Source organism: Ipomoea nil, unplaced genomic scaffold, assembly GCF_001879475.1.
Source record: "Ipomoea nil cultivar Tokyo-kokei standard unplaced genomic scaffold, Asagao_1.1 scaffold2403, whole genome shotgun sequence".
NCBI classification, from domain to species: Eukaryota; Viridiplantae; Streptophyta; class Magnoliopsida; order Solanales; family Convolvulaceae; genus Ipomoea; species Ipomoea nil.
This window is the reverse complement of record NW_017618831.1, coordinates 215,866-240,302: the sequence shown is the minus strand read 5'-3', so window position 1 is coordinate 240,302 and position 24,437 is coordinate 215,866. Positions and strand designations below refer to the sequence as shown.

The 24,437-nt window shown below is 34.5% G+C and overlaps 3 protein-coding genes across 5 annotated transcripts; 1 reads left to right on the top strand and 2 right to left on the bottom strand.

Annotated features, from left to right (window-relative positions):
* Positions 1–52: 52 nt before the first annotated feature.
* Positions 53–5,380, top strand: LOC109152379 (dihydropyrimidinase). Its single transcript, XM_019300029.1, has 13 exons — positions 53–311; positions 484–642; positions 1,297–1,348; positions 1,771–2,040; positions 2,212–2,423; positions 2,704–2,824; positions 3,343–3,430; positions 3,545–3,623; positions 4,010–4,097; positions 4,204–4,244; positions 4,395–4,447; positions 4,560–4,716; positions 5,023–5,380. Exons 1-13 carry the CDS (start codon positions 222–224, stop codon positions 5,212–5,214), a joined length of 1,602 nt encoding a protein of 533 aa, XP_019155574.1. The 5' UTR covers positions 53–221; the 3' UTR covers positions 5,215–5,380.
* A 5,309-nt stretch (positions 5,381–10,689) lies between these two features.
* LOC109152381 (transcription factor TGA2.3-like) lies at positions 10,690–17,359 on the bottom strand. 3 transcript variants are annotated; one of them, XM_019300032.1, is made up of 10 exons: positions 17,069–17,359; positions 16,253–16,344; positions 15,709–15,845; positions 15,354–15,419; positions 15,210–15,269; positions 14,874–14,951; positions 14,669–14,720; positions 13,484–13,755; positions 12,833–13,078; positions 10,912–11,231 (listed from the first exon to the last, which is right to left on the bottom strand). In XM_019300032.1, the coding sequence occupies exons 3-10, from the start codon at positions 15,775–15,777 to the stop codon at positions 11,085–11,087; spliced, it is 990 nt and encodes a 329-aa protein (XP_019155577.1). In that variant the 5' UTR covers positions 15,778–15,845; positions 16,253–16,344; positions 17,069–17,359; the 3' UTR covers positions 10,912–11,084. The 3 variants fall into 3 exon arrangements, with proteins under 3 accessions (XP_019155578.1, XP_019155577.1, XP_019155576.1); XM_019300033.1 differs by lacking the exon at positions 16,253–16,344 and having other exon boundaries at positions 10,690–11,231; positions 17,065–17,359; XM_019300031.1 differs by lacking the exon at positions 16,253–16,344.
* A 1,331-nt stretch (positions 17,360–18,690) lies between these two features.
* On the bottom strand, positions 18,691–23,751 carry LOC109152260 (calcium-dependent protein kinase 17-like). Its single transcript, XM_019299848.1, has 8 exons — positions 22,786–23,751; positions 21,993–22,136; positions 21,412–21,564; positions 20,646–20,761; positions 20,250–20,417; positions 19,762–19,889; positions 19,527–19,626; positions 18,691–19,103 (listed from the first exon to the last, which is right to left on the bottom strand). Exons 1-8 carry the CDS (start codon positions 23,450–23,452, stop codon positions 19,002–19,004), a joined length of 1,578 nt encoding a protein of 525 aa, XP_019155393.1. The 5' UTR covers positions 23,453–23,751; the 3' UTR covers positions 18,691–19,001.
* Between the last annotated feature and the right edge of the window lie 686 nt (positions 23,752–24,437).

The window sequence follows — 24,437 nt, the reverse complement described above, 5'->3', positions numbered from 1 at the left end:
TTTTAAATTATAAATAAGTGTTTAATGAGAATGGGTACCTTATCATTGGCTCATTGCCTCCAAGTAACAGGATACGAGTTGTACAAGTCTCAGTTAACGACTTTTAAGTTTTAATTCGATTCGATACGATATCTTCTTTGACCTCAACAAACTGAGAACGCCCCACAGGCCCACACTAAAACTCAACGCCATCGCTCGCAGAAACTCAGCTCTCTCCGGTCATGGATTTCAGGCTCCGAGCTCAGGCGATTCATTTCATATCTCTCATCGTTCTCTCATCCATCATTGCGCCTTCGTTACAATCCGGCCAGGTATTCCATTATCGGATCCTTTGTAGTCAACGCTTCTGTTACTTACTAAGGAAAAACAATTTCATGCTGAAACGTGGTTGTCTGTGTAAATGCCATTGAGTTTGGCTATACAGGTATTCTGGATCTATCAGTGGTATATTATATGCTTTTTTTTTTTTTTTTTTTTTTGCAGTTTTGTGATGCTGGAATTGGATATGGAGAATCCGGATGCGGCATTTCGTCGTCGAAGATACTGATTAAGGGAGGGACTGTTGTGAATGCTCATCATCAGGAGGTGTCCGATGTGTACGTGGAGGATGGTATCATTGCGGCTGTGAAGCCTAACATCAAGGTATTAGACTATTAGAGCTTACTGAATACTGATGAAATAACCGGAACTTACATCACTTACTTTACTGCTGATTTGATTGCTCTTCAATTATGGAGGACAAGCCTCAGTGACTTACTTTAGTTCAAAAATCAGAATAGGTTCCCATAAAATGGATTATAGAAGTATGAAATGGAAGAGAGAAGGGTTAAGGAGCTGTGCAGAACTTTCAGGTGCAAGCATGCAATGAAAGACTGTAAAAGGCCTAGTAAATGGTAGAACTAGTTCTCCATGTAAATTTTGTTGGTTTGAAGTCAAATCTTAATTGCGAAAGGATGCAATAAATCAGTTTTTATCAAATGTCAAACCATTACTTGACATAGATAATACTCCGTATTAGGTTTCGGAAGTGTATTTCCAACCCCTAGTGCAGATTGGTTTGACATGGGGTGTGGTCCTGGTCCACTTCAGTTTCTCCTTCTTTCAGTTAACGTGGCAAATAATGCAAAACCATATCCAATAATTTTTACTACTCACAGGCATCTTACAAATCATGTTAGTTCTATGACAGGGGCTTTAGTCCTTCAGTACTAAATTGACTTTTTTTACTTTCAGTCACTTTTCAATGTTATTCACCTTGTTAGATTTGTATCTGGGGTTGATCAGCATCATCTGCAGGTTGGTGATGATGTGAAAATTATTGATGCAACTGGAAAGTTTGTCATGCCAGGTTAAGCTTTCTTCCATTAGGGGCAGGTTAATACGGAGTACTTAATAGGATGATGGTATATTAAATCTTTGTCATATTAGTAATAATTTCAGTAACTTGTGAATATTACAAATACTTTTAATAACTTGTAAGTGTTGGCATATCAGCTGTTCTTTTCAGTTTGGCTCAGCAGTATTTATGATTGGATCAGACAGCATTTGTAACTGGAAATTGAGTTTCCAATAAAAAGAATTTTGGCCCTTAATTGAGGAGAATTATTTTCCCGAGGTCTATTCATGTATGAAGAATAGCATATTGCATTATTTATGGAGTTTTAACATGGTTTAGTATGGACTGAGCCCCCAGAAGGAAAGAGAAACCAAAGACAAGCTTAATGTTATTCTTGGTTTGGCAAAATTTTGATCCCAAATGCACCATTGCAGGGGGAATTGATCCTCACACACACCTGGCAATGGAATTCATGGGTACTCAGACAATTGATGACTTTTTCAGTGGACAGGCTGCTGCATTAGCAGGCGGAACAACCATGCATATAGATTTTGTTATTCCTGTAAAGGGTAGTCTATCTGCAGGTTTTGAAGCATATGTAGAAAAGGCAAGAAAGTCGTGCATGGATTATGGTTTCCACATGGCAATCACAAAATGGGATGAAACTGTTGCCAGTGATATGGAAATCATGGTCAAGGAAAAAGGTATTTCTGTTTCTATATAGTACAACTTGTGCTAGATACTTAGATAAACCTTTTATGTTTTATTTATGGAGTTTTGCTTTCTGAGACCACTTTCGGCCTCTTCACTGTTCTTTACAAACCATTGCCTTACACTCTTACAGATTGCTGAATAACTGTTTATCTCACATTTAGGTATCAATTCATTTAAGTTCTTCCTAGCCTACAAAGGATCTCTTATGATCAGTGATGACCTTTTGTTGGAGGGATTGAAGAAATGCAAGTCTCTAGGTGCCTTAGCCATGGTTCACGCAGAAAATGGTGACGCTGTATTCGAAGGTCAAAAAAGAATGATTGAACTTGGTATTACTGGGCCAGAGGGACATGCACTGTCAAGACCTCCCGTGGTAATTATTACTTTATTAGGCTATGTTTTCTGGATTGTGTGTCAATTGTCGATAAAGTTGCCTGTTCTTTCTTTCTGCACCATTATATAGCTTTTTGTGTACCTGGGTCCTGGTATCCACCTGGATGATCAAATAGGTAACTTACTTTAGTAAAAGGGAAACATCAGGACTTTTATGAGTTCAGGCAAGTAAACATCAATAGTACTATCTGAGTGCATTACATCTTTTCCTGGATTTAGACAGTACTCCTTATTTATATATGAGTTCAATATTAATGCAGTTAGAAGGGGAAGCAACATCTCGAGCAATTCGCTTGGCTGGTTTTATCAATACACCTTTGTATGTTGTTCATGTTATGAGCATTGATGCAATGGAAGAAATTACTAAAGCTCAGAAATCAGGTTATTTGAGAAATACTGAAACGATTGGAACGATTAAATCATTTCTTAATACTTTCTGGAGAATTTAATATTTTTTATCCGTTTACTTATACTGGATGTTTTTGAATCCTTAAGTTCACTTCTCACCTTTATGACCCTGTACATCCACCTTTATCTAGAATCTAGAGCTATACTTTCTGGTAGCATACATGTCACCTCTTTTATCTGTTACAAACATCTGTTTGCACAGTCTGCTTCCACCTTTTTTGCTAAACTCAGTTGGCCGAGACTCATGTATATAATTTCCAGTTTTGTTGTATTTTCTTAATTGATTCATGAAAATAATCAACAGAAAGATACTCCGTATTAAGTTTTCTTGGTACACGTCATTGCAAGTTCTATGACCTTTAGCAGAAGCTTGATGCTTATTGCTTAGTTGCATAAACAAATGCTTGCACCATCAATTTCCAATGAAAATGAAGCTGTAAGAATATTCAGAATTTAATATTTGTTACCTTTTCGTAATTTCTATATTGCAGGGCAAAGAGTCATTGGGGAACCTGTAGTTTCAGGATTAGTTCTTGATGATTCTGTGCTTTGGGACCCAGACTTTAATACAGCAGCCAAGTAGTTCTTTCCTTTCTTTAGTTTCAGATTCCCTCTGTTTTCCTTTTATTTCTCTTACTGAGATAATTACATAAAACAGGAGGAAAATGCCATAATGTTCTCCTCTTTTTTCAGGTATGTCATGAGCCCACCTATTAGAGCACCAGGGCATGGAAAGGCTCTTCAAGCAGCACTTTCAACAGGCCTTTTACAGGTATTATTATAATCTTCAATGGGAGACAGTTATTTAGGCTTCCTTTAAACATGGAAATGATTTGTGACTTCCTTGGCTGCTGCCAAATAAGTCCTTATTGTATCAAAAGTTTGAAAAGGCTTGTAATTATATTTGGACAAGGGACAGAAACTTGTATCTTCCAAAAGTTATTAGTTAAACTTATACTTGCTTTAAGACCAATGAAAACTCTCCTCTAGGTATAAACCTAGACCTTGTAGTCTACATTATAAGCCTATGAGTCTAGGTAGGAGATATCAAGTTTAATCACCATTCCCCTAAGATGTACCAAAAGTTGTATGTGCTATTGCCTTTTGTTTTTTCTTTCCCTTTTCTTTTATCAGCTAATGGACACATTAACTGTGCAGCTGGTAGGGACTGACCACTGTACGTTCAATTCAACTCAGAAAACCTTGGGAATTGATGACTTTCGGAAAATACCAAATGGTGTCAATGGTAATGTAACATTTAATTCCCTTTACATGTATATATATTTTCTCATTACCTAGGTTTTTGCATCTCAATTTCTAAAATTAGCCCTACTTTGTTACATTCTTGTAAGGTATCGAGGAGAGGATGCACTTGGTTTGGGATACAATGGTGGTAAGTTCTCATTTCTAGGCTTCTAGCAGATTACCCAAAATTTGTGCAGTCTCATATTTTCCATGTGAGAAGATGCTAGATTGTTAAGTCCTACAAAATATTTTCATAACAAACCTCTAAGTTTTCTTTGTATTTTGACTGTTGTTCTAGGAATCTGGTCAAATATCCGTCACTGATTATGTTCGTTTGACGAGCACAGAATGGTATGACTAGGAGCTTGCTATAATCTTTCAACTACACACAGAATTTCAAAGTTACCTCACATGTTTTTTAATAGATTCTTAACTTCAACAATCTGATGCTTCTTTATTCCAGTGCACAGATTTTCAATATATATCCAAGAAAAGGGGCAATCCTTGCTGGGTCAGATGCAGATATTATCATATTGAACCCTAATTCGAGTTTTGAAATTAGTTCTAGTTCCCACCACTCAAGGTCAGATACAAATGTTTATGAAGGGAGACAAGGCAAGGTAAGTATTTTTGGACAAATTACCAAGTTCAATGTTGAGAAGGAAATTGGCAGAAATTTTACTGCAAGCAATAGCTCTATTGCTGGTTTCATTTTGTTATAAATTTGAGGCGAGGAAAGAGTAAATGCAAGAAATCCAACGAAACGAAGAAGTAAACTGTAGTTGGAAATTTAGAAATTTTCATGTCAAATAAGGCAATTAAGAATGTTAACCCGCCCTACCTCTCTTGATTAAAATTTTATAATTGATTTTTATTGGGCATTTTGTTCTGGAAGTTTTATTCCTTCTTCTTTCTCCTCCCTGTAGGGAAAAGTTGAGGTTACTATTGCTGGGGGAAGGATTGTTTGGGAAAATGGTAAGCTGAATGTTGTTCCAGGTTCTGGAAAGTACATTAAGATGCCACCTTTCAGTTATCTTTTTGATGGGATAGAGAAAGCAGATGCAACTCATTTCTCATCCTTAAGAGCTCCAGTGAAACGATATAAAGCAACTAGTTGAGTTGTACAGGATCAGTTTACAGTTTTATTGGATTTCTCATATGCTGATATTACAAGTATTAACTTATATCTACTACTGATGTCTCATATACTGATATTACAAGTATATAATTTATATATACTACTGTGGTGTATGAATTGGTAATGTAAATTTTTGATTATACATATATACTGAAATTCTCTCGTGATTGCCAAAGCTCGCTCATTTCACAAACCCTTGCCTTTAATCCCTGAGCAAGGATACATTTTATAGAATCCTGTGTGGACACAATGTGATAATGCAGCTTTCTCTTGTTTTCAAGCTTCACTTCTGCTGGAAGACTGAAAATGCATGAGTAAATACAGGGAGAGATGTTTGAGGGTGTTTCCAGGGCTTTGAAAGTGAAGCACTAATAAGATCCACAAAGAAAGACTGAGAGAATGCCCCCCTTCTTCCTCTGCACAAACAAAAGTTTCAAAGTATTCAGACAGAAATAGTGTTGCAGCCAGGCAGGTATGCAGCAGCATGAATACTTGAAACTCTTTCACTCTGGCATTTTATGATCCATCTGTGTTTGACCCAGGGGATATTAATCATAATAAAGCCAGCATTTGCATGTCCTATAAGTTATCTATAAAAATTTTAAGTGAAATATAGCTTGTATGCTTTTTGATCGGGGCAGGTGGGGGGTGGGGTGGGGTGGGGTGGGGTGGGGGAATGGATTATTACAAAAACCAGAGATTGTTTGTCCTCTGAAAACCCATTGAATTTTAGGTGAACTGTAGAATTTCAGCAGATAGCAGGTGCAGGTACAATATAAACTAGGATGTTATGATCGAAGTGTTTGACCAAGGGGATATGGATCATAACTGAACTAAGAGTTTGCGTGTTCTGCGAAATAAGTATATACTGTACAACTTTAAGTGAAATACAATATACAGGTGGCAGAAGGTAAAAATTGAAACCTGAATGTAATGATCCATATGAACCTGACAAAGGGATGGATGTGGATCATAATAAAACCAAAGTTTGCATGTTCTATGAAATATAACATGCTGGCATGCATCAGGTATAACAAAAATTGGCATGTTATGATCCATAGCATGACCAAGGGGATATGGATCATAATAAAATTGGGAGTTTGTATATTCTGTGAAACATAACATTTTGGTATGCATCAGGTAAAATAGAAGCCAGCATGTTATGATCCATATGCCTTTGACCAAGGGGATCTGGATCATAATAAAATTGTAGTTTGTATGGTCTGTGAAATATAATATGCTGGTATGCATCAGGTAAATTAAAAGCAGCATAATATGATCCATATGCGTTTGAGTTTTGACCATAGGGATATGGATCATATTAAAACTGGAGTTTGCATGTTCTGTGGAAAATAACATTCTAGGATGCATCAAGTAAAATAGAAACCGGCATGTTATGTTATGATCCATATGCCTTTGACCAAGGGGATATGGATCATAATAAAACCGGAGTTTGCATGGTCTGTGAAATATAACATGCTAGCATGCATAAGATAAAATAGAAAGTTAGAAACCCAGCATAATATGATCCATATGCGTTTGAGTTTTGACCATGGGGGATATGGATCGTATTAAAACCGGAGTTCACATGTTCTGTGAAATATAACATGCTGGTGTGTATCAAGTAAAATAGAAACTGGCATGTTATGATCCATATGCATTTGACCAAGGGGATATGGATCATAATAAAACCAGAATTTGTATGTTGTATGAAATATAACATTTTCTGGATCACAACAAAATTGGAGTTTGCATGTTCTATTCTGTGAAATATAACATGCTTTTGCATCCAATAAAATAGAAACCGACATGTTATGATCCATATGCATTTGATCACCAAGGGGATATGGATCATAACAAAATCGGAGCTTTGATTTTTATATGACAGGATGAAAAATGAATAGCTGAGGCTGGAGAAGTCTTACCCTCCCATAGTCCTCCTCCATGGGGATGGGCATCGGGTTGTATTGTTTAGCACGAAGCTCTTGGTCATTCCCAATGCTGTGGTGAGTGTACTCGCTTCTATGATGCTTCCTGTTTGCGCGAGCTTCAGAAAACATCACGGTGTAATTACTGGGAGTGGGACTGGTGCCCCCAGGCTTCTGTTCCCATGCTCCAAACTTGGGTACGGACATCTTATTAATATTCCTCTGCATTTCCAATAACATTCACGTAGTTAGTCATCTATTCTGCATTTGTGCTGCTTGCTATACAGGGGAACGGACATAAAAGCAGCCAGCTTTAGCTTTTGCTTTTACCTCCGTTCCCTTGTTGCTTTGTGTTTTAACATGCTAAAAATTTTACTTGAACATGATACATTGTGATTAATTGATATCTTTTTATTAGATAATCAATCAATCACAATGTTGAATGCTTTAGATTTTCAAGTTTGTTTTAGTCAACGTCCCTTTGGTCAACGCACATTGACTAATACAATCTTGAACGTGTAAAAACACACACACATATATATGCATGGTATATATTGATCAATATCCCCTTGGCTTATGCATATTGATCAAATCGACCCAAAGGGGTTATATCAAAGCCTAACATCACAATATTTAATGAAATAATGCAGAATTAGATTATTAGATCACTAAAGATCTTATTTTAAGTATGATCTGAGAAGCACAGGTGGGCAATGATTTGCTATCTGCAAAAATTGCAAATGATACAAAAGAATAAACAAGGTTAATACATTAAAAATCATTCAATAAGATGTAAACTATTCGCATTGTTATTCAGACCCCATAACAGGTACATATACTTAGATTATCATGGCGAGCCAACAAAATTTATTATGGTCAATGTACTAATTTAATTTATTTATTTTTTTTCATTTTAAAGATTTTTTTAGAATATATGTATATATAGGCAATAAGTAATAAAATTTGAGGGGTATAAATTGACTCCACTATAAATAAAATAATTCAAATTCCATCCACATAGTTAATAAAAGACACGCACAAGTGGAGAATAGGATGGAATTTGGCTAATTTGGCAACTCTTTAATTTCGATGCCTTCCCTGGAATTATAAGTTGTACACAGTGTAGCAACTTATGTATTGCTATTATATATATATATATATATATATATATATATATATATATATATATATATATATATATATGAAAGGGATCAGGTGCGGGTGGGGCTTTCCGTGCGGTTGTGCGGTTGGACGCACGTTAAGTATTAATCTTACGCACTTAAAGTACAAAACACACGCACATTAAGCACACAAATAAAACACCTTAAGCACACAACCCCACACACGTTAAGCACAAAATTCACGCATCTTAAGCACAAAAATACACGCACCTTAAGTTTTAACAACATCTCACAATAAGTACAAAACTCACGCACCTTAAGCACAAGACTCACGCACCTTAAGCACAAAATTCACGCACATTAAGCACAAAACTCATGCACCTTAAAGTTTCAACAACAACTCACATTAAGTACACACTCACGCACATATAAGCACAAAACTCACGCACCTTAAGCACAAGACTCATGCACCTTAAGTACAAAACTCACGCACATTAAGCACAAGACTCACGCAGCTTAAGTACAAAACTCACGCACATTAAGCACAAAACTCAGTACACACTCACACACATTAAGCACAAACCTCAGCACCTTAAGTACAAAACTCATGCACATTAATCACCCGCACAACCGCACAGGAGACACTTACCCGCACTGGAACTTAATTCTATATATATATATATATATATATATATATATATATATATATATATATAAACTTAATTTTTTATATATTATTATTTTTAAAAAAATAATTTTAAAAAAATTCAACAAATACAATAAAATTTTAATTTTAGTTTAAATTATGAAAAAAAAATATATAATGAGGATGATAAGAATTGATATAAGTATCTTAACTCTGAGAATTCAAATATGACCGGGAAAAGGGTCAAAGATGCTCTTAAATTTTACTCAAAAAATCAATTAAGCCCCTAAACTTTTAAAGGTTGCAATTAAATTTATAAACATCTTATTTTGAAGCATTGAAGCCCAAAAGTCAATTGGTAACCTGTAAATTACAACCTTTGAAAGTTTAAGGGCTTTGAAAGTTTAAATGCCTAATTGATTATTTGAATAAAGTTTAAGGATCTATTTGACCATTTTCTCAATATGACCACAAATATTATAACAAAAAAAATTCTTTGAAAAAAAGAACAACATATGAACTTAAAGAAATTGTCCGCATTTTTTTGAGAATTCAAATATGTTAACAAATACTAAAACATTTAACAAAAAAAAAAAAAAAACTTTTGAAAAAAGAACGGGGAACAAATTATAAAGTAAATTTTATTGGTTTTGATAGGTTGATTTGTTCATTGATCATTTAAAATATAAAAAATAAAAATTAAATCGTTTTAGTACAAAAATTAAATAGGAAAATCAAAGATTTAAACAATAAGCTTATGCCTAAATGTGAATTTTATCTTATTTTATAGAGGTAAAACATTTTAGGAGGTTTTTTCTGTATAGAATATTCTAAGTTATTATGAGAATTCTTAAAATATTTTATATTATTAAATCTCATATAGTGTATCAAACATATATATATATATATATATATATATATATATATATATATGGGTAATAATAAATAAAATAATAGTTATTTTAATCCCCAACAACCAGGTGCATTTAGAAAATGTATTTTAACCCTTAAAACAAGGGCATCTAACAAATGCATTTCTCACAAGAGTAGAAGTCAAATGCAATGGGTTTCTGAAGTCATAGATTTCAAAAACATTTTATCCCAACTTTTGAAAACCCACATTGCTATTTTGCAGAATATATTTTTTTTTTAAATAATAAAAATCATAAATAAACGGATTTAAAAGGTAAAATATAAAAGAAAATTATGTATCTATGTGTGCATGTATATGTATATTAGACACAAATCACACAATAGTGTCTGATACAAGCACATACCTCCATCTTTTGCTTAATGCAGCATAAAATATGATAGAACTAATATTTCTAATCAGGATAATGCATATTATATATTGTTAATCTGAAAATCAAGATAACTAGTTTGCCATTAGCTATTTCTTTGGCATTGCAAGGCTATTTGTTCCCAACATTAGCTATTTCTTTGGCATTGCAAAGCCAATTGCTTCTGACTATTTGTGACCATTAATTTTGAGGCTAAAAATACACACCTCTCAATTTTCCTCTAATAAAATAAATATTTTTTTGCCATTTAGTTAAAAGACTTCTAATTTTGAGGTAAAAAATACACCCCCTCCAATTTTTCTCTAAAAAAATAAATACTTTTTGCCATTAGTTAAAAGACCCTCTATCCCAAGGGTTAGATAATGGTTTGAGTTTAGATATAGATAAAGTTTTCTGTTAATTTAACCCTTATTATGTAGGATAGAAACTTCCATTTGCCACACCATTAGGGTACAGAAATACAGAATACCAACAGCATGAAAGGGCATTATACAATGCTGGGTAAGTCTTTCAACAACAGTATCTAATTTCCATTAGCTCTTAGCTTCTTACTATGTCACTTCTAAGCATGCTAAAATAGACAAAGTTCACTAACCATATCATGTCTATCTATTAAAAAAAAACCCCAAAAAAAAAAAAAAAAAAAACATAACATTCAATAAATTCAGGAAATATGTATAATTATAACATGAACAGATCAACTACATGGAGCCGCGCGATCTCAGCCGATAGGGATTAGTGCAGCACAGCCTCTATATATCGTCCCTAATTTAAACATGGCTTCCAGGCACAATTCTCATTTACAAATGCCCCCAAGAATATCTCCATTTTCTGTATCAGACAAAAGTAACTTCTCACTCCCGGGGACGGGCAAGCCAAAGAGAGCTAAGTGCTCGAAGCCGTGAGAAGTAGTCACTGATGCCAAGAAAAGCTCGAGCTGCTTGGCGAGTCGTCAATATGCGATGCATTTGTTGCAACGTCTGTTGCCTCAGGTTATCAGCCTGAAACCAATTAGTACAGTGATGAAAACTTGTGACATGAATATTTTCATCAAGGAAAAGATGGAATGCACATTGCCAACTTGTATGATATTGCAGCTGATTAATGTTATGCAGCATGTAATCAGACTTTCTTAAACTACCAATGCTTTCCATTGGGTCACCTACCATGTAACCTATTTCAGAGAGTAAAGACAATTTGTGAAATTCAGTTCTTGATAACAATCAGCAGTTGCATAAGAAGTCCAGTCCGCCAATGGTTCACATATACAAGAATAGGTCTTAAGCTCTAGAGACATTCTTATAAACCTTTTCAACCAACCTTAATTATATGCCATCTAAATACTATTCATGTATAAGGCTTTTAAATTGTACTCCCTTCGTTCCATTTTATCTGTCTGGTTCGTTTAACAGGCTTGACTGAAGTTATTTTTTATTCAATTTTTCATAATATTAAGTTTAGTATTAGTGCCAACTACTATGTAGTGTGATGGCACCTCTGTTACCATTCCAAATGGGTGGTCACTAGATCATACCCCGGTGGTGGGGGCATTGATTCTTTGGGCTGAAAAGAATCACGAGTGTTTCAAAAAATGTTTAGTATTAGTGTATAAATTTTATATATTTAGAAACTACATTAAAAGTATTATAAACACAAAAAATCAAATTTAAAAATAATTAAAAAAAAAAGTAATAAGCAAAGAAGAAAGAGTTGGTTTGACTCATAAATACTCCGTAGTAAACAAGACAAGTAAAATGGGACAGAGGGAGTAATAACAAAAAACACCACAACAAAATGACTATACTAGGATGCATCACCAAACACTGCCTCCATTAATTTGGCACCAAATGTGCAGTAACACTGTAACAGATTCGTTAAACTGTTGGGGGGCGTTTGGTTCAGGTTATATAAGATAACCAAGGTTATATTTGCTTGGTAATATAAGATTCTCATGTTTGGTTCAGGTTATGTAACTTTCCCAAGGAATGTTAGATAACCTCTGCATTAAGTTTTTAGCTATTGGAAGGGAATGTGAGATACCCTCCAATTTCTTAGGTAATCTCGCATTCCCTTGTCTTATTACTAATGTTGGGCTTTGGACATTTTAATCAATTTATCTTTTTACCGTTGTCTTATTTACATATCTTAGTTTTAAACCAAACACAGGAATCTAACATTCCCAGCAATCTAAAATTCCCTAAGGTAATCTAACATTCCGTGAACCAAACACCCCCTTAGAGTTCAGTTAATAAGAGAATTTTCCAACAAGAATGCTTGTCTTGAATTCTGTGATGAACCTCTATGCCAATATGTGATGCCTTGGGAAATCCTAAAGTGATTCCTAGAGCTCTTCTTTCTTTTCTTTTCTTTTTCTACAATTAAATCACAATTTCATCGTTGTCATCCCTATATTTTAACCTAAACAAAACCTTTTGATATTGTAACCCATAGCCGGACATAAACCCTAAAACTTGGTAATGGGACCAGGGAAAGCTGATAGGGATTCAAGAGCAAAATGTCAATGCATTTGTGGCAATTAATATGCATATAAAAGACCAAATTTCTTAACTTGAAAGAAATAGTAAAAGACCAAAGTGATCACCTGGCGGATAAACCCCTCGAGAGTTCCTAGTTTCCCCATTGCCATGGCCATTTGGCCCATATAATTTGCAACATTTCCTGAAGAGCCTGATGGGCCTAAAGACCCTGCAAGAGTCTCAGCCAAGGATTGTTGCAATGCCTCCATTCCCTGGGATAACGCATCTTCAGCCTGTTGAGAAGACTGTTGCAAATTGTTGATGGCCAGTAATTGCTGTTCAGTTAAAGGCTCCAACTGATTTATAAGCAACTGCAAACCATGCAGATCAAAAGTTAAAAACAAAGTAGTTCAATAAATGGAGAAAACAAGGAAAGGAAATGTAGGACATACTTTAGCTGGAAGAATGGCACGAGATGCTGACTAATACAAGCCTATTCAAATTATTCATCTTCTCATGTTTAAAGTTATTCCCATAATTTCGAAGATATTGGTAGTTATTGAGTAATTCAGTTGTTGAGATAGTGAGTTCTCTATGAGATAGCATTTGTTATTATGCATTGCATGTATCATATTTGTAAGGTGCAGAAGTCTTCACAAGAGCCAAGTTCTGTTGTTTCAATGACAGAGCGGTGTGTGAGTTTTGTTCCTAACATTATTTGAGGGACCTTATTACCCATAGCAAGCACTTGCACCATGGAAATCAATAGCCCTCACCTTGAGGAGTTCAGATGAACGAAATCCACCCAACCACAAAAAGCATCTCTCAGCAGGAGTTTTCCACATGCCCGACAAAATATGAAAGACATCAGCTTTTGCAGCCTCTCCTTTTATCCTGAAAATGTCCTCATAGTGTGCCATGATGCTATCAACAATGATGCGAAGTTCAGCATCACCAGCATGGGAATTAACCGCTCCTCTTAACTCATTAATTCGTCGATTGTGCTCTTCCAGCCACCGTGCATATTCTACATCAAATGCCAGGGCTCCTAAAAGGGATGGGGGTATGGAACATCACATCAAAATAGAGATCATAAATTGAATTGAAATGGCATACAATACACCAGTGTTGCAAAAATCGCGCCTAGGCGCCGATTAATCGGCGTCTAGGCGGTCGGCCACCTAGGCGCTCTAGGCGCCGATTAATCGCTATAGGCGCCCGCCTAGGCGGTCCCCAGGTGCCTAGCGATTTTTTCAACCTTGCAATACACCAAGATTCGTTCTTATGTAGTATATTCAGAACTTATGGACATCTATATTCTCCTTTCCATGCAAAGTATTCCACGTTCAATAGATTACCTTTCTTTTTTTATCATAGAAAAAATTTATAACATCTAAATATAATCCTGATTTGCATGTTCATCACAGTTCACATCCTCACAAGTAAAGATTAAAGAGCTAAGGAACCATCCAAATTATGTGACTCTTGAAAAGGGCTTTGCTAGTAGGATTTTTTAGAGCCCAGCATAGGAGAGACAAAAACATAAGTTGGCACATAAGGCATTGATGTGCATGTCACTAGGCTATGTGAGCTTTTAGGACTTATTAGAGATTAGTTGAAGCCCAAAGATGCTGCTGAACCTTGTACGCAGCAAGTAGAGATGGATGGGAATTCATTTACTCTCCTTAAAGCATATATGATGTTATCATGCTTTAGGTCAGCACCAGTGCCCTTGCGCTTCGACCCAAATGGATTAGAACTGTGTTGTGTATTGGGCAACAATTATTTGAATTATCTTGGAAATATTGCATCTTGTAAGATCTTTAGGTACATGACAAAACCATTTAGTATACAAAGCATTGGCACTCTATAATTCAATCAATGTATAATTTATAAGGAAAACCAAAATTTGAACTTCATATGAGAAATACATGGTCAGAATAAAAGAAAATGAGCATTACCATTTCCACTCATAGATTGTGATTGATCTCCAGAACTTGAGATAAATATGCCCTTAATCAGAAAAAGAAACGCTTCTTTATTGTGTTGAACAAGGAAGCACTACTAGTTGTTCCACAACAAAGGCTAGTGCTGACAAAGCTTGAAAAGATATATATATATATTGAAGATAAAAGAAACAACTATGAAATACTAGTCTGAACAAACCTGTTGTCGAGCTCGTTGAAGCTCCTGCTCTAATTGTGTCAGTTTCATTCTGCTGTTCTCTAATTGTTGGACATATGCCTGCACCAAAAGGGAAAATATAACGAATGAATCAATATGAAGCACATCAGGCTATAATCATAGTAGTTCAGATAAATTAATCCCCTACAAAATTCATGAAAGAGATGCAAAGCAGATAATCTTTTCTGTAGTAACTTAAGTTGAGTTTTTTTGAAAAGGAAATCACCCAAAAAAAAAACAACAACAACAACAAAAAAAAAAAAAAAAGCAATTACTGACAAAGTGACAAGGAATAACAAATAAAGGAGAATAACCTACCTTCTTCCGTAAACGGCTCTTTCGAGCAGCTTCACGATTTTGAGCAAGCCTACGAAGTGTCTGCACATGACAGTTGAAAATTACAACTTTGTTGATCTCCATCACTTTTTCAAGTTACTTGTCCATAGTGAAAAAAATGTGTACCTTTTGATCTCTTGTCCTGTCACTGCCATCTGAACCCACAATACCCAATGCATGATTGTTTTGAAACTACAATCAACAGTAAAAAAAAAAAAAAAAAAAAAAAAAATACAGACAATTAATTGCTGGATAATGAAGAAGTGAAAAGAATTTTCAACTACTCATAACTTGTTATTGTATCCATTTTCATTATCTTTTGAAGTTTTGAAAGGCAATTCATTAACAAAGAAAACCAAATTCATGGGGATAGAAAACAATAGCAATAAGAAACTAAAATAACCCTCAAAGACGAATAGGTCAGAGGGCCAGGACTATGAAAAATATAATTGTGCAGATGTTTTGAGAAAATAATAAGTACCCCCATGTTTTTATCTTCAGTATCTGCATCAGTTGATGTATCAGTCCTAGGACTGACATCTGCCATCATGGGATATTACCAAATACCAATTTTCCAGATATAACTTTAGATTAGGATTTGCATCACTGTATGCTCTTCTGCAATGTAAAGCAAACAGAAAACAAGATCATTATCTATGGACTTGCAGAAATGGTAACTCTAAAATGATAACATGAACAAACAGGCTTACATGCTTAGAAACCACCTCCAACTATTTTTACAAACTGACCAACAAAAAATGAAACTGCAACTGAATTCAAAATATTTCAAGTCTCAGCAAGAACAAGTTTTAAACAGAAGGGTACACAATGGTTTGAAGAACCATACGAGATATAAAACAAAATAAAATAATTATATATATAAAAATCAGATGATTCCAAGAAGTTGGAGGAGTGCTAAGTACTCTAGGAAAATGCACAATTATCACATTCGCTAAGTTTAAACAAAGATTTAGAGCATTCAGCTAGAAATATTTGGAAGATCGTGTATTTCTTTTTTTCCTTACCTGTCAAAGTTTAAGGATTTTGATCAGTCATAACACACATAGTCTAAGCCATGGAGTACTTAATAAAAGGTTGAACCCAGTGCACAAGGCCCCTGCATGGTACAAGGAAGGAAGAAGCATGCGACTTTACCTTAGTTTTCAAGCCCAATATCAATTAGAGGTACCTCATATTAAATTAAATAGTTTCAAATAAGATAAGTTGTTGTAACAACACACCCTTTGCTTTGCTAAGGAAGATCATGCTTATTTAAGCAACTTTGTCAAGCATTTATTTTTACTAGGTACTTAGCTAACACGAATTGAACATTGAGCTACACTTTCTTTTAAAGGTAATAAGTAATCAAAGAGCTGTGTATTTAAAAGTTTGTTTGCCACACTTTTATAAGTTCAGTAGACCATAAAGTGCTCTATGACCAGATCAATCGCCAAAGATACCAACCAAAAGTTCACCTCAAAACTGATATAACATAACTGCCCAAATACAACCACCCAGCCCCAACACCAAACAATTCCCCTGCTCAATTCATCCAAAACAAACAGATTACACAACACTCCTCTATAATCAGACAGCTTATGCCCATTCAAATCCCTACACAATCAAAAATCACAACCGCAACTAAACTCCAAAGGCAATTCAACATACTGCAAAATCGAATTTAAACTAAATCAGCGGGAAAAAAATTCAACTAAAAATATAACGCCAGTAGCAATAATCAGTCTTCAAATTTGCCAAAAGCACGATTTACGAGCTCAACCACAGTCTATCTAGAGTACAAATACAGTAGAAACGACGGAGGAGCTGAAGGTAAAACTTACTATACAGAACGAATGAAGAGTTTTCTCCGGCGACTCTTCGCTGAAGCCTACATATATACAATATATATTGCTTTTTCTGCGTTTTTTTAGTGTTTTTCCGGCGTTTTGCCTTCGTCACCGTCCTCTTCTTATCCGCAAAAGCTTTTCGGTGAATCGGTGAAGAAGAGAGCTGACCGTTTTTCTCGCAGCTCAGCAAAGCAAAGCAAAAACCTCCAGGTGGGCCTTGGAAACGCCCAGAGATTACAAACGAGGAAGGAGAGGAGAAAATGGGGAAATTGGAAGTGACGTCCTCTTCTTCGTCATCCTCTCTCTCTCTTACATGCCAATTTTGACTTTTGGTCTCTCTACGTTTTACTTCCACCGTATATACGGATAATGATAGCGTATGTATACGGTGTAATTTACCATTTTGCCCCCCTAGTGTGGTCCAAATTTTCCTGCATTTACGAACTGGCCCCTCAACTCCGGACAAATTACACAGGAATCCCAAAGAACATTAATACAACATTATGGGCTTGCACCCAAGGCCCAATAAGGATGATGATGTGGAATATTTTAACATGTTGATTCATAATAATATAATAATGTTACATATTAAAATTAGTAAGATATGGTGATAAATATTAGGTATTAAGTTAGTCTAATAAATTAAGTTCAATAGTTAAATAGGTTATGTAATTTGTATGGAGTGGTTTAAACAACGTCATAAATTTAGTAGTCCATATTTGTTAAGCATACTTAAAAATCATTAAAAATATTAAATATCAGGTGATTATAATTGGTAACCATCCAAACTCACCTAGCTAACGCGTGAAGCATATACCTACACTTGCTAGATGAGCAAGTTTAGTTAATAACTTGCTTTTTTTCTTTTCCCTATTTAATTTCCCTTACAAGAACTTAATTCTTGTTGTACATATTATGTTTTTCTCCTTTTTTATTTTTTTTTATTAACCCTCTAAAATCTATAATGGAGGGTGCCCTTCGTCTTATAAATAGCATTTTAATACAATGGTTTAGTCATACATTGTTACATACTATTTGCAATTTAAACATTATGTTTGAGACATTCACATACTTATTCTAGTATCTCGAGATTGACTAAACCCGTTAATAAGTATATTCAATTTTTGTCAAATTATAAATATGTCATATTCTTTTATAGCTTTAATTTGATATATGGAATTGTTACCCATGCATCAATATGAAAGTGACTCTCATTTTTTTAAAACAATTAAATGGTCACTTTTCAATATGTACCATCCATATATTTTTAGTGTGGGTCAAATTGGAGGTTAAATCACACATTATTAATTAATTATATGATTTGATATTATTTGCCCATTTTAACCTTCGACTTTATATTGGTACTATATGTAAAATTTTATATATGTGTGTTCTATTATGATTAATTGTAAGTTACACTTTTTACAATTAATAACTTTGAGTTAAATTGTATTGTTGTGCTGATGATGAAGTCTCATTTCTATTACACTTGTTATATTAATATACAATAAGTTTGAATTCAAATCTTATTGCTATTAAAATATTGTATCTATTAAATGTAACAAATAACAATTCACAACGATGTAATATGATTATTAAATATATTATGTATAAAACTATAAATGATATGTGCATGCATGTTTATCATTGTTTACTATCGTACCAATAATATTACACTTGTAGAATACAACTATATACAATATACTCCCCCATGATATGTACTATGTATCTAATATTTTACAAAGATATGAAATTCCCTCACCATGCACCTTTCCCTTCTCAAGAGCATTCGAAATTTAACGTTAACTTCCACGAACATCCTTTGACCTAACCTGGAAATGGCAGGTAAAAATGCTGCAAGGCGGCTAAGGTTATATATATATGTATACCCTTGAGTTACTATATATGAAACTTATTCTCTCCACTACTATGCAACGAACGATTCTCTCCGTTTCTTAGGATTCGTATCCGAGTCTTGTTGGCCTTTCCTCATCATCGCTACAAATTCGTCGTAGTTGATTCGACCATCCTGATGTTTAAAACATTCAAAAGACAATTTCATTTGTCAGCAGTTAAATCGTACTAGGAAGATCTATGTGAGACGAACTTGATCAATAGAATTTTAGTAGAAATTGTACTCATGACCTCATATATAAAATTATAAGAGTCATGTCCTATTCACTGGATAACCCCATCATTTGTATATATATAATAAAACATGCGAAATAATCAAAGATTGGAAACTTAAGATCATGCATGTGACTTTATTTATTTGGGTTGTTGGATTTTTGACGGGTAGGCAAAATATGGAAGGGTGATACCCATGTACTTAGACAAGTAAAATCATTTAACATATATAAAATTGAAACAAATTAGTTATTACTATGTATATGTAGCATTTTTGGTATGAAGAATATTGATTTGACTCAAGCATGTATTTATTTGCACTTACATTATCATTGTCAACCTCAGATATGATTTCTTTAATATCTCTCTCGTCATTCATGCCGAATTCTCGTAGAGCCTGTTCTAATTCTTCTATTGTAATATACCTAATTTAGAATGAAAAAAAAAAAAAAAAAAAAAAAACATGAATACAGGAGACTTTAATTTAGTTGTGAATAATAATAATATTATTATTAAGTTAAAAAAAAACTTTTTGGTGTATATCTAACACTGTAACTTACCCACTATTGTCCTTGTCAAAGTATTGGAATGCAACGTAAAGATGCTCTTCTCTATCCATTTTGTTGAGATGCATTGTTGCTGTAATGAACTCTTCATAGTCTATGGTCCCATTGCCATCAGCATCAGCCTAGCCATCATTAATTCATAAAAAACAAGATTATTATAATGACTAAAAGGAAATCATGGTAGAAATGACCATTGATGTTATTCGTTAAGATGTGATATGTTGATTATTAAATTACAAAACCATTAACATATTTGATAAGTAATAAATCACAAGGACATTGACCTTATTAGTTTGAGTTGATCAACTATAGGCAACTAACCCGCTTACCGATTACTCAAGATGTTAATTAGGTTAATCTATATATGTTTATTTTCACTAAGATATGATATGAAGTATGAAGATGATTAAAAATTATATTCTAACACTAATATAGGAGTTTAATTATAGCCAATAATTAATTAGTGTTGATGATGAACTCACAGCTTCCATCAGCTGCTTAACTTCATATTCTGACAGTTTTGTCCCTTGCTTAGCTAGCCCATGCTTCAGCTCCTCAAGGGTAATTGTGCCATTTTCATCGGTGTCCATGCCCTTGAACATCTGCTTCAATCCCATTATTTCTTCCTCTGAAAGACAGCCTGCGATGACCTATTCATTCAACAAAACAAACACATAGATTAACATGAATTCAGTATGCCGAGTTGCATTTGAGCTTAATTAACATTATTATTGTATTCACGAGCTAAGTTTGAATTTAAAATTTTATTGAGAAACTAAAATAGATACTTTTCGTTTAGATCATAATAAGTTGTATTTATTGATAAATTGAGCATATAATATAATTATTCTTCCAACATATAATATAATTATACTTACCCTGAGGGCAACTTTCTTGAACTTGTTCATGGCTCTAAATTGTTTGAGTCTGTCCAAAACAGCATTGTCCAATGGTGTATCTGGTGCTTCCCCATCCTCCTTGATCCATGAATGATCTTCACAGGTACACAACCATACAATTAGTATCATATTATTGGCAAAACTCTAATATAATTATTTTAAGGAAAAAGATCAAATAGGCCCTCAAACTTTAACTTACAAGTCAATTAGGCCCCTAAACTTTTTAAAGGTGTAATTACACCCATCAACAATTCATTTAAGTGCAATGAAGCCCAAAAACAAGTTAATGACCTGCCGCAGGTCATTAGGGTTCAGGCCACATTCTGGCGAAATTTCCGACAAAAAAAAAAAAAAGTGACCGGCGGCGACCGTTCGTTGGTCGCAGGTTACTTTTTTTTTTTTACTGGAAATTTTGCCGGTCACTTTTTTTTTTGCCGGAAGGTGGCATGAACTAGTGACCTGTGATAGCAGGTCATTAACTTGTTTTTGGGCTTCATTGCACATAAATGAATTGTTGATGGGTGTAATTGTACCTTTAAAAAGTTTAGGTGTTTAATTGACTTTTAAGCTAAAGTTCGAGGGCCTATTTGACCATTTTCCCTTATTTTAAAGAAAGTTTAATTAAGGTATCAATCTATACCGGTATTGTACGTGTTATAGCATAAGAATAACGGGTTGTATCAAATATTATCAATATTGATATTAAAAGTACTTTATATGACTCGTAAAGAAAAAAGTAACTTACTCAAAACTTGAGCTGCAGTCAATCTTTGATTGGGATCTGAGTTCAACATCTTTCGAACCAGGTCTTTTGCCCCGGGTGAAATTGCTGGCCATGGGTCAGTTGAAAAATCAAGGTGCCCACGCAGTATTGCATTGAATATTCCATGCTCCGATTCTGATCGATCAACACATATTTATTGGTTATTCTTTCATTATTAAAGCTATGATAATAGTTCCATTCCCACCTGAATGTGAAATCTTGAATTGAAAGGAATCCAATGAGATTCAATTCTATCATTGGAAAGAAATAGAGATCAGGTAGTCTCATTTTTATGTTTTTTTTACAAAAATTAGTAGTAAGAAGGTGCCAGTGTGCCACACAAGATAAACTCGCTTATATGCTATAGTTTGTAAATTATATAAAACACTAAATTGAATCATATTTCACCTAGCTAGCTACTTAGCTACCCCTTTTAAGGTAAAAAATAATTGTACTTTTAATTCTTCAAATGTTCATTATCATGTAATTTAGTCTTTCAGTTTCAAATTTAGTAAATATGGTATTCAATTTCAAATTTAGTAAATATGGCCTAAATATAGCACCTGCCCAAAAAGGAGGCACTCCACAGAGAAGAATGTATAACATGACACCAACGCTCCATATATCTACCTCCGGTCCGTATCTTCTCCTCAAGACTTCTGGTGCAATATAATATGCGCTGCCAACTATGTCTTTAAACACATCTCCTGAAATAAAAACAAAAATAAAATTTTTAAAAAAAATCCAGAATTTTCTTGGATAATTTTCATTATTTTTAATATCTTTACTTATTGGCCTTGTTGGTAACATAATTATCTTATCAGTCAATTTTAGTTTATTTGACCACTATTAGCTTGACTTGATTAAATAATCTATATGAGTGTTTGATTAATTTTCAAAATATTAAAATTCAAAAAGCTACTCAAAGCAATTTTTTTGATTAATTTTTTGAGAAAGTCATTTTGCATGTAATCGGCTATCAGCTAATAGTTAATTTACCAAACGTTTTTTTACAATTCACTAATGTTATCAATTAGTCAAACTAACTTAGCTAGCAGCTGATTAGCAAACACCCCTATAGTCATCCACTATTAAGTGTTTGAACTTAAAACTTTATAGTTACCAATGCAACGATTTGACCAATGGCTGAAGATGTCCTCACAAATTTATTTTTTCAAACTAATATTAATTGACAAGCTAGACAAAATGTATGTTGCAAATATTATTTTCATTTTTTTCACTTTTAACATTTGTTATTTAGTAATTAATAATAATGAGGTAGACTCGAGTTCATAGAAATTTTTGTTGATGATAACTGTAACATAAGAAGAAAATGTGGAAAATTGTTGAACTAACCTTGCTTGTAGAAGACTGAAAGACCAAAATCTGTAGCCTTGAGAGGAGAATTCTCTTCTTTGCTCAAGAGGAGGAAATTCTCAGGCTTAAGATCTCTGTGGATGACGCCCATGTAATGGCAGGTATGCACGATCTGGACGATGGTTCTGAGCAGAGACGCGGCGGCGCGTTCCGTGTAGTGTCCCTTGGCGATAATTCGATCGAACAGCTCTCCGCCGGCGCAGAGCTCCATGACGAGGTGCACCGACTGCTTGTCCTCGTAGGCGCCCTTGAGCTCCACCACGTTGGGCTGCCCCGTCAAGTGGTGCATTATCTGCACCTCCCGCCGCACGTCCTCGATGTCCTCCTTGTTCACCAGTTTCCGCTTCGCGATCGTCTTGCACGCAAACTGTTCGCCAGTTTGCTTGTGAGTGCAGAGATGCGTAACCCCAAATTGCCCCCGCCCTAGCTCCTTCCCTATGCTGTACGTAGCCCGCACGTCCTCCATCGGCCGCCCTAGCACCGTCCCTATCTGCACCTTCGCCGACGACCCCGCCGACGACGACTTCGGAGGCGCCGCTCCCATCGGATCATTTTCCGGCGCGGTGGTCGGTTGATCCTCCTGATTTTGGTCCGTTTGTTTCGGATCTTCCGCGGATTGGTCTTCCTTTGGACAACAATTCCCCATTATTATTGTATAAGGGGAAAGTTGAGATCGAACGATAAAATGGCGATCGATCAGAAATAATCAAATCAAATTCAAAAAATATAAATATATAAATAAATATAAAAATTTCTAGCTAGCTAGAGATGATAAATTGATAATTAAGGATATGATATTCTAGAGAGAGAATAACATATACAGAAGAGATAGAAATGATAGAGTTGCAATGAGGAGATCATTGCATGGCTGCATGCAGAAGACCAGAGAATATTGATGATGAGGGGTTGTTGGGGAGAATATGAATTTAAGAGATAAATGTTCTCTAAAATAAAGTACTCCCAAAATTCTGTTGTCTCAACCCCTCGGATTAATAAATTAAAGTTCTTTTTTTTTTGGTGCATTATATTGCAAGGGTTTAGAGTGTTTTTCGGATAACAAATTGCTTGCTATATTTAGGACATTTTATCTTTTATATTAGCCAAATGATGTTTTAATAGAATTACATATCTAATAAGTTTGACAACATTTCAAATTACTATATTGACTCATTAATTTTTATCTTTCGATGACTAAGTTTCAACTTTTGATTTTTTCGTTGAAACGAACTCCGGTGAGTCTTTAGTTTATTTATTTATTTAGTATTATTAGAATTATTGTGAATTTTGGGTTAATCATTTTAAAGTTATAAGCATATTTGGAAATAAGATTATGATAGAATCGTTGTGAATTATAGTTAATTCTTTTAACTATTTATGTACATAACGTTTCGGAGTCCGAACCACTTCAGTAGTAATAGTGAGATTATGATTAAAATTCAATTTAAAATCATATTAAATCCAATTTAAAATCAGATTATAACTTTCAACAACCACCTTGACGCGCTAGCAAGCACGTGCAATGCAAGTGTGTGTATGTGTGTGTGTGTATATATATATACACACACACACATACACACACTTGCATTGCACGTGCTTGCTAGCGCGTCAAGGTGGTTGTCGGTTACAAATGT

Coding starts and splice junctions, on each gene's coding strand:
- LOC109152379 (XM_019300029.1), top strand. CDS start 222: ATGGATTTCAGGCTCCGAGCTCAGGCGATTCATTTCATATCTCTCATC. Junction 2,041..2,211: donor AATCATGGTCAAGGAAAAAG/GTATTTCTGTTT, acceptor TCTCACATTTAG/GTATCAATTCATTTAAGTTC. Junction 3,431..3,544: donor GACTTTAATACAGCAGCCAA/GTAGTTCTTTCC, acceptor CTCTTTTTTCAG/GTATGTCATGAGCCCACCTA.
- LOC109152381 (XM_019300033.1), bottom strand. CDS start 15,777: ATGATGGCAGATGTCAGTCCTAGGACTGATACATCAACTGATGCAGAT. Junction 13,756..14,668: donor ACAATCTATGAGTGGAAATG/GTAATGCTCATT, acceptor CATCCCTTTTAG/GAGCCCTGGCATTTGATGTA. Junction 11,232..12,832: donor TCGAGGGGTTTATCCGCCAG/GTGATCACTTTG, acceptor AATTGGTTTCAG/GCTGATAACCTGAGGCAACA.
- LOC109152260 (XM_019299848.1), bottom strand. CDS start 23,452: ATGGGGAATTGTTGTCCAAAGGAAGACCAATCCGCGGAAGATCCGAAA. Junction 19,890..20,249: donor TTAAGCAGCTGATGGAAGCT/GTGAGTTCATCA, acceptor AATGATGGCTAG/GCTGATGCTGATGGCAATGG. Junction 19,627..19,761: donor TTTGACAAGGACAATAGTGG/GTAAGTTACAGT, acceptor ATTCTAAATTAG/GTATATTACAATAGAAGAAT.